The following is a 10,114-nucleotide window of genomic DNA, read 5'->3' as shown; positions in this document are numbered from 1 at the left end:
GTGTGTGTGTGTGTGTGTATGTGTGTGAAGTGAAGAGTGCGGAGTGAAAGAGAAGTGAAGCATATAGGCCATTCTTACGAAATAGGAAGCTACAGGAGGAGCAAGAGTAAATGCATTTCTTAATATTTGATTTAACTCAGGTCGGGTAGTTACAGTGCCAGGATTTTTATAAACTAAGTAGAATATTCTAGATAGAGACATAGGTAAGGGTATTACAGTAATAAGGCTAAGATTACACATGAGGATAATTGTGGGTAGTGGAGGCTTCCTTGCTGCTATGGGGTGTAGGTCAGCTGTTATGGGCTGTAGGTTCATTATAAGCTGACGCTGCTATGTTATAGGGCTAGCTTGTCTCGAAGAAGGAAGCAAGGTGTTGGATGGAAATTTTTCCCGAATGTCTACGGGCTTGACAAAATTAACTTCGTGAATGACTACGGGCTGTGCACTTGTGGAGATGTGTTCAACTGCAGCTTCTTTGTACTGAACTTTTTCTCCAATGAAATTGTAATCTATCTCGATATGTTTGGTACGGAGGTGGAAGACGGGGTTGTAAGCTATTGTCAGGGCCGATGTGTTGTCATAATGAATTGTACTCGGAGATAGAAACGACACATGAAGATCGATAAGTAAGCGTCATAGCCATATGACATATGTTGATGCTATTGACAGTGCTCGATATTCGTCTTCGGTCAAGTAACGAGCCACAATGGGTTGTTTCTTTACTTGCCTAGAGATAAGGTTAGGGCCGATGAATGAGCAGTGGCTTGTAAAGGAGCGACGGTCCATTGGATCGCTAGCCCAACCGGAGTCAGAATAACTATAGAAAATAACAGGTACTTGTTGAATGGGAATACCAAAGTTTAGTGTTACTTTAATGTACCAGAGGAAATGTTTGAGTTGTTAGAAGTGTGCATATAGCAGTTGTTGTAAGTGTTGAGATAAGGTATTGACTGCAAAGTTGATGTAGTGAGTGTCAGATAATGTAGAGAGCCTATGAGGTTGCTGTAATGAAGTGGATTGGTGAAGGTTGTTGAAGTTCAAAGTTGACAGATTGCGTTGACGCCATCGGGTTTTGTATAGGTTTGCAATCTTCCCTGCATACCTTTTGGAGAGTCTCTGATGCGTAGTGGGTTTGGTTAAGAAAGAGACCTCTTGGTGTGTGTTGTATGTTGATCCCGAGAAATGTTGAAACAAAGCCAAATTCTTCACGAGGAATTATGTTTTGAGTGCTGCCAGGAGATTGTTATCTTGCTTATGTTAATTCCTATCACTAAAATGCCAATCACCAACATATATTAGTAGGTAAATAATAGTGGTGTTATTCTCATATATGAAGTGGGATGGATTAGCTTGACTTTTGCGGAAGCCAACATGAGATAGTTTGCCGGTGAAATTAGTAAACCATTGGTGCGGCAATTGCTTTAGTCCATATATTGCTTTTCGTAGTAGGCAAACATTATTTGGTTGGGTGTCCTCAACCAATCCCGTCAGTTGATGCATGTAGATTGTTTCTTGAAAGTCATCGTGGATAACTGCGTTGGTGACGTCCAACTGGAAGATGGGCCATTGGCAATTAACGGAGACGGTTAGAAGAGTTAAGATTGTGGGATCTTTAGCCAAAGTGCTAAAAGTTTCAGTGTAGTGTAGGCTAGCCTTGAGCTACTAACCTCATTTTGTACTTGCAAATGATTTCGTCAGGTTGACATTTAAGTTTGGAGGATTTTTATGTGTCCTTTAGCATGCTCATTTTTCTTTACATTTAGCACCTGTTTTTGAATGAGATTGCACTTTAAAGAAATGAATTTCCATAATTTTACTGCAGGTATAATAGGTAGGATGCATAGAACGAAGCAGAGTTGAAATGGAGCAAAAAGAAGCTGAAATGGAGTATTTGGAGTTTATTAGCCTAGCACCTAGGCGCCAGACTCTGACCGTCAAGGCGCTCCACTCAAGTGCCTTAGGGCCAGGTAAGTGGCGCCTAGGCGCCAGTTTCTTCCCAGTCAATCCGAGAGGTCGACGCCTAGGCGCCAACTTCTGAGCGCCAAAGCAATGGCCAGTTACTGGGCAGTTTCTATAGTTCATTTCGTGCATCTTAGGAGTTGTAAAGGAGTTGACGAGTAGTTCAAAGGGGACTCCTGTTCATCATTCTGAAGCCGAAGGAGAAGGAAAAAGAGTGGTCGTAGCTATAGTTCGATTATCTTTATTTTCTATTTCCTAGGGAGATTAGTGAGGTGTTAGAGAGAAATTTGTAAGGAAACATTGCAGCATTGTAGGAAAGACTTAGAATCTATTTTCAAAGGAGAAAAGCTAAGTATATTATTTCGATTTGTCGTGGACTTGTTGTAGACATATGTTTAGTGTTTTGTTTTATTATATGATGATGATTTCCATTGCAAAATTCATGTTTTGTAAGTAGATTTCGCTTGTCTTTCTCTTGTGATGAATATGTAGGAATTGTAGGATGTGTTGAATGCTTTTAGAATTTGATTTTTATCTTAATGTGATGGTCTTTACTTTATGCTATTTACTTATCAATCTTGCTAATTGGTATGTTAAAATCTGTTGGGAACTCATGAAGAACCGGGAGGGCTATGACTTCTTCAACTAGGAAGAACCATATTGATCTAGTGAGTGAAGAAAAAACAGTCCATAGGTTGATGCAAATAGATAGAGAGATAGGATTTGAGGGGTATAACTTGGGAGTTTTTAGGGTGATAGGAAGAAACACTTGCCTAGTTAAACCTAACTTCTTTCAAAACATGGAAGAGGATAAACAAGGCATATGCTTATATTTGTCACTAGAAAAATTATAAATTCTAGGTATTCTATCCTACAATCTACTTAGGCAATCACAAGAGAAAGATAGCTTTAACATCTTGCAATTCACAAAACTAATTGATCTAGTTAGATTTAGCTTTAGATTTAGTGACATATATTAGGAGTACTTTTTAGAAAAACCATTGCGATTTGCATTCAAAACTAAGACCTTATAGTAGTAAACTAGGACTTCTCCTTAGGGACTCATTATCCCCTTCCCTGTGAGATCGATAATTTGGACTCAAGAGAGACCTATATTACTGAAACGATACGTATACTTGCGTGAGAAACCCTAGTGAGTAATCATAACTAATTTTAAGAACTCAATTAATTTTCTAGAGAGCGGATCAAGTTTCTAGTTTCATTACTAGGATTTACATTATAATGATAATTGTTGGGGCATATCAGCATCCACATTGTTAATTTTTCTATGTTTACTCGATAGATCTGCCCCATTATATGTCGATATTTATATTTGAGCCTTTTGCATAGAATACCGGTAGGCTCATCTAAGGATCAATTTTTCTACCCAAACGCTTCAAAGGAAAGCAACCCCAATTTTTTTTTCTCTCAACCTGTGGACACTTAGAACGGGGGGTGGACCCAAGTTCATGGAGGTCTGTGCTGGAGAATAAGGTTAATTCACCTGATCGACCGACTCCCAAGTTTTCGGGGGTGTCACCAAACCGTGGCTCACTGGGGGCACATGCATAGTTGTCTGTAGCAACAACACCCCCAAAAATTCAATCTAACTTCTCCTACAACTAAGGATCAAGTCCACAAATTTTTAATTTCTTTTCAGTGGGCATCTCCTAAAAACTCATAACATACACTTCAATTTTTAAAAATTGAAATTGACAAAATTATGGGACATCTCAAAAATGTTTTACGCAAGGCTTTCTGCCCACTACTCCTCGGGAACATCAATGATTCTCTTCACCAGATCTCACCCAAAGCGTGTTGATCTTCATTTTAATTCTTTCCAATCTTTTTTGAGTTGATCCCTGCATCCTGTCGTACTCTCTGGCTGTACTTTTCTTGAATTTTTTTATAATATTTTGTCACCCTTCCTTGTTGAATTAGTTAGTAAACCTATTTCCAAGATCGTTCTCATTGAGGTAAAGGTCACAAAATATTATTTTAGTTTCTTTATTTCACAATGCGGGTGTACCAGCCTCTTTAGTCTTAGTCATTGTATTACTATGATAAAAAAATCAAAGTTACATAAATAAAATTTGCAACAAAATATGTCGCAACCACCCCCCTAAGCCACAACAACCACCTCAAGTCACATCCACCACCTCAACCCACAGACAAAAACCACCACCCCAAGCCACAGTCACAAACCCAAGCCACAGCCATTACCTCAAGCCATAGAAACCACTTCAACCGGCAGCCAAAAACCACCACCCCAAACCACAGCCATCACCCCAAGCCACAGTAAAAACCCCCCACCCCAAGTCACAACCACCACTCCAACCCACCAACACCACCACCTAAACCCCCATTCCCCCCCTCAAGACATAGCCATCATGCCAAGCCATAGCCATCATGCCAAGCCACAGCCAAAAACCACTATCTCAAGCCACAACCACCACTCCAAGCCACAGTTACAAACCCAAGCCATAACCATCACCTCAAGCCACATTACACACCTCAAACAATAGCCACCACCCCAACCCACAACCAAAAACCACCACCCCAACCCATAGCCAAAAACTACCCCAAGCCACAACCACCGCCCCAAGCCACAACCACCACCCCAAACCACAACACTGGCCAACAACCCACAACATTGACTAACACAACAACTCATAAACCCACAGAAACCACCACACAACCCAGCACTAGTCATCACAACACAACCTACAGCCACAACCAACAGCAAAACACAATATTGGCCAACACAACACCACCCACAACACTGGTCAACACAACACAACCCACAACCACAGCACTGGCCAACACAACAAACCATAGACACAACCCAACACTGTCCATCACAACACAACCCACAACACTGTCCAACACAACACAACCCATAACACTAACCATCACAACACAACCCATAACCACAACCAATAACTAACCACAACGCTGATCAACACAACACAATCCACGGCATAACAAACCATCACATCACACAACAACACCGGATGACACATTACCATGACAATCCAACACTAGCAAACCACAGATTCAGGCCATCACAACAGCAACCACTAAACAAACCATCACAACAGAAATCCAACTCTTCTCAAATTCACAAAAAAACAAAATAGGTCATCACAACAAAAACTCATCAGCACAGCAAAACAAACCCAACACCACAGCACAATAAAACCAACTTCTCCTCAAATTCACAACAAACATATGCCCCAACACCATTGCCTCCATCACTACCATAAAAGACCAACAAATAAATCAAAAAATCTAACAGAGACATCAATATCCAGCAAAAACGGGAGACCAAAATGATATTCAAGAGAGAGTACAGGGAAAGGGGATACTGGACTTTAGAACAAGACTTTGCAGAGGAGATCGCAGAAGGTCGGGTTAGGGCAGACGACGAGCGAGAGATCACGAGGAGTTCGTCGGGTTTGGACAGATGGCGAGTCGGTGGATGGCGGAGGAGCGAACGGGTAAATAATTCCGTAAGAAACGCGGGCCGCAGGGTCGAACAACGCACTGCGACTCGAAGCTAAAGCCGCCCCAAATGAACGAAAACTGCAGCATGCAGCCACACCGCGGCCCGAATGCCACCCCAAATGTGGCCTAAGATTACACACGAGGATAACTGTGGGTAGTGGAGGCTTCCTTGCTGCTATGGGTTGTAAGCTCGCTGCTATGATCTGTAGGTTCATTATTATATATATATATATATATTGAAAATATTTTTGGTTGGTATCATATTTGTATGTTATTTATTTATTTTGTTTAAGAAAATAAATCAAGTGTGTTTTAAAAACAATTACCTCAAGCAAGTATATTTTAATTTAAATCAAAATATAAATAAAATAAAATAAAATAAAACTGAAAACAAAAGTGATCCCAAAAGGTATGCACGTCCCTTCCTATTTCAGCTAGCATAACACTTTAGAATTTTTTTAATTTTTTATTTGTATATGTACAAAGCGATGATATAGCTGTCAATGGCTTTATCTTCTATGGTTATTTGGCTTCAATTTTTTTTTACATAATTTGATTTCTTTTTGTTCATTTTTTAAGTGTCTCAGAGAATTGTGCATTTAGGGACTAGTTGAGGAAATGGGATTCCTTACTAGCAATAGATCATCTCAGCCAGTGGACAAGGCTTTGTCCAGACTCAAAACAAGCTTAAAGAAATGTAATCCAAGCAATGGACCTGATAAGAACCTGCTATTCTTGCCCAGTAGAAAGACTTCTGCTGCTTACTTCGAGTCAGAAATTGAAGATATTGATATTGATATGCAGCTAAAAATAGCGGAAGGAATGTATGATGAGAGTAATTACATGTGGTTATCTTCAGACTGTGACTCTTTGCCCAGAACAAAGACTTCTGCTTTGTTCTCTGAGCCAGCAACTGAACTTATTGATATTGACATGCAGTTAAAACTCACTGAAGGAATGTCTGATGAGAGTAATTGCATGTGGTTGTCTTCAGACTGTGACTCCTTACTTAGTTCTGATTTATCAGGAGATATTTATCAGTTGAATAGCTGGAATCATTCTTTCATAGATGGGCTGCCTCTGATGAAGGCCGAGAACCCTGATTCTACTGTACATGATCTTCAAATTAATCTCAGTGGCGAACATTTAAAGGAAGAGGGTGTTCTGAGTGACCAATCTATTTCTTTTCATGGGAGTAGTGATTTCTCTTATGATAGATTTCAAAAGGGCTCATCGATATATGAGAGTTCAAGCGCATCTCTTAGTACAATGGATGATTTTGATAGAACTGGATCATGGATCACTCCATTTGATCTCAATCTTGAGAGTTCTGAGTTGATACAGCTGAAAGATGGAGTAAATTCTATTTGTTCAGATTTTTCAAGCCCTATAAATAGTTATAGGAGAAATCCTCAATCAGAATCTTCATTTTCTAGTCCCAACTCAGTAACTACTATTCATATGACAGAGGCATCTAGCAGTTTGTCAAGCGAGTATGAACAAGATGAACCTCTCTTCTGGCCTTACAGTCAAAACCTGTATGAGAGTTCCGAATTGGGTAAGAGTTTCTTATGTATTTCTCCTCGGAAGGAAAAGAATACGGCGAGAGACAAGGTAGTCAATGAGCTAAAATCAGTAGAGGGCAAGCTCAAGAAGACCGATAGTTTATCAGCTAACAAGAAGAGTTCCCAACTTCAATGTGGCAGAAGGCCTGAATTGAGTCAAAAGCCAAAAAAATCTGCAACATGCAAAAATTATAACAATTCTCAACGCCCGCCATTGCATTCAAGCACATATTTAGCTCAAGCTTCAGCCAAGTCATTTCCATGCAACACCTTAACAAAAAAAAGGATCAAAACCACCATGAAAGAGACCACTCAGCTGAAGTCTAAGAACCAAAGAAGCAAGGTGGAAGAGTTGCCAGCGAAATCTTTGCTAGAGTTGGAAGCCACCTTTTTTTATGAAGTTTTCATGGAGGATGCGACAATTGAAAAACTTGTTGGTCTGAATGAGTTTGACAGCCATGAATGGGAAAACTTCAAATTACGTGAGGATTGCATTATCGAGGCAATGAAGAAAGAGGAGAGGTCCCAGTTAGGCAGAGAGACATTTTTCCTCCAATTATTTGGAAAAACCTTATAACTAGTAATTATAAAAACTTTGCTCTAGAGCTGATTTCTTGTACACAAGTAATTAGAATAGGCCATGTTTGTTCTTTAAGGATCCAGCTTTCTTGTACATTAGTAATTAGAATAGGCCATGTTTGTTCTTTAAGGATACCTGTTAGAAAGAGAAAAGTTCTTTGACAGAGTAGAGAGACTCGTATCTTCAAATGTTTTCAATGGAGCAAGCTTATAGGATAGAATAGCTAATGAGCGTGCTGTGTTGGATTCTGAGATCAACCAGCCAGCTGCGGCACTAACTTTAAAAGATTCGAAGGCTAATGTTAGCTTCTGTGATCCAATTAGTTTGTTGATTGATATATGTTTTTGTCCCAATGTGCCACTTTTTAGTTCAGAAGCTGTAAACATGTGATGAAAGCCTTAAAGAAAAGAAATAGAAGTTTTTTTTTCGGTAAATGAATTTTGTAATGTGGCTAGTTTGCCAGTGATGGCGATGAAAGCCTTAAAGAAAAGAAATAGGAGTTTTTTTTTTTTTAAATGAATTTTGTAATGTGGCTGGCTAGTTTGCCAGTGATGGTTATGTATACTTGTAGATTTGTTATGTCATAAACAAAATATAATGCTTATCATGAAAAATTTATAAATGTAGTTGCTGCCATGCCCTTATTTATCTGTTTAAATGCATCCTGTTGCATGCTAAAAATACTATGGTGGAGAAAGTCTTATGTTTAAGTTTTGTGTGAGGATTTTACAAACATGTAAAAGAGGTTTTAATGGAGATATCAGAGTTTTTATGTGAAAAGTTTGGGAAGGGAAAAATTATGGTGGTAGTTGAAATAATCCACTATATAATTCCAATTACAGTAGTTGGGATTAAAAAATGTTAGATATATGCTTAGTATCTTCTGACTGTTGTGAGAATATTAATTAGAGATATAGTGAAGACTAGTGATGATGATTAGAAAATAGAGCAATAATGGTTGGTTGATAGTGGTTATATGACTAATGAGTTGTCGCAGTTGTGCTATGTCAATGAAGCAATCATGGTCGATTCATGGTTTTCAAAGGAGGGTTGTGTTTGACGGAGTGCACTATATTTTCCATGATTGTTAAGAAAAAAATTTGATGTTTGAACCCAATAAAGTTACTAGAAAATAATATTGAAAATTTTATTGTCACACAAATTTTTAAATTTTATTAAACTTATCAAATACGATTTTAAAAATATTATATTATTTTGAAAGATAAAAATATTATTTTATAATAGATTCAACCACAAAATAAAGATAAAGAAATAGTGTCTATGTGATCCAGGGATTTTTCTCCTATGCCATTTAGGCAAGATATGGTCTAGTTTATTGTAGGGTGCATATTTTCACTAAAAGATAAACTCTTATAATTAATTTATTTTAGAACAGTTCTTTTCAAACACAAAATTAAATAAAGAAGTGTTAGATATTGAAGAGCTTAGTAATACTCTAAACTTTCTTTTAGGTTTTAAAATTTAAATTTGATTTCTATTTTAATTCTTTGTTCTATTAAAAATTTGAGATTTATGTTATTATCACACAAGAGTAAAGAAAGATCCAAGAGATAAGGATTTATGATATAGCAAAGAGAAATCATGTATCTCAAATTCTAAACTAAGATGAGAACTAATGTCAAAGTGGAATATCAAATTTAAGTCTAATGATATTCCAAAAAACTTCTAGTTTCATTTCTACATAGAATTGAAATAAAACTAGACTCCATTAAATTTATAGTTCTACCGAAAAAGAATAATCAATTAAACCCACATAATTATTTTCAAATCATATAGTTTGGCTTAATGAATCAAGCTAAGGAAGACAAATATTTTATTTAGGAGACATGGCTTGCAAATTGACCACTAGAATCAAGTTGCTTGATTGTGTCTGGTGTGCAATGCTTTTAGCTAACATAATAACTCACAATTTCTATTGTTTTTTCTTAAGAAAAAAAATTTACGTGATTGAATTTTAAAGTGTAACTAAGGCAAACTTTTGATACAACAATCTCTGAGAAGTGCCTCACATCCTTATATATCGGGTTAACCTTGAATACATAATGGCAGAAGAGCATGAAAATAAGGCAGATAAGCAATATGAATGCAAATGATTAATTTCTCTAGGCTTTTGAATTAATTTTATTTTTATTTGCATTCATTTAGTTTAAGATGCTTATTTAGGTAGATAATTTGTTCATAGGAGCTTCATAGATATGAACTTTCTTTTATATATAAAATTTGTGTTTTGTTGTATCTTTCTCATAAAGTCTGAGTAGTTTCCTTTATTTTTCTCCCTACTCTGAGATATTGTGAAATGATGAGAAAATATGGATGTGTCAATATTAAAATATAAAATAAATTGTGATCATTTTTCAACTCCGAACTTAATTTACTTTTCGATCTGACCAATTGAATTGTTAAAATGTGTTGTGAAATATATGATCCGAGAAATGGAGTATGAGTTCCACAGTAGAGTGAGGATCACATTTGATTCCATAAA

The 10,114-nt window shown here is 37.3% G+C and overlaps 1 protein-coding gene across 1 annotated transcript in view; it reads left to right on the top strand.

Moving 5' to 3' along the window:
• The window catches only part of LOC110019753, a 14,027-nt gene extending 6,363 nt beyond the window's left edge, over window positions 1-7,664 (top strand). Inside the window, exon 3 of the mRNA XM_020717601.1 lies at window positions 6,046-7,664. Coding sequence (XP_020573260.1) covers window positions 6,085-7,608 — 1,524 coding nt within the window. The 5' untranslated portion in view covers window positions 6,046-6,084 and the 3' untranslated portion in view covers window positions 7,609-7,664. The remainder of the gene's footprint in view (window positions 1-6,045) is intronic.
• The last annotated feature ends 2,450 nt before the right edge of the window (window positions 7,665-10,114 follow it).

This window comes from Phalaenopsis equestris, unplaced genomic scaffold (assembly GCF_001263595.1).
Source record: "Phalaenopsis equestris unplaced genomic scaffold, ASM126359v1 Scaffold000001, whole genome shotgun sequence".
Taxonomy (NCBI): domain Eukaryota; kingdom Viridiplantae; phylum Streptophyta; class Magnoliopsida; order Asparagales; family Orchidaceae; genus Phalaenopsis; species Phalaenopsis equestris.
The sequence above is the reverse complement of the archived record's forward strand: the minus strand, read 5'-3'. Positions and strand labels throughout refer to the sequence as shown.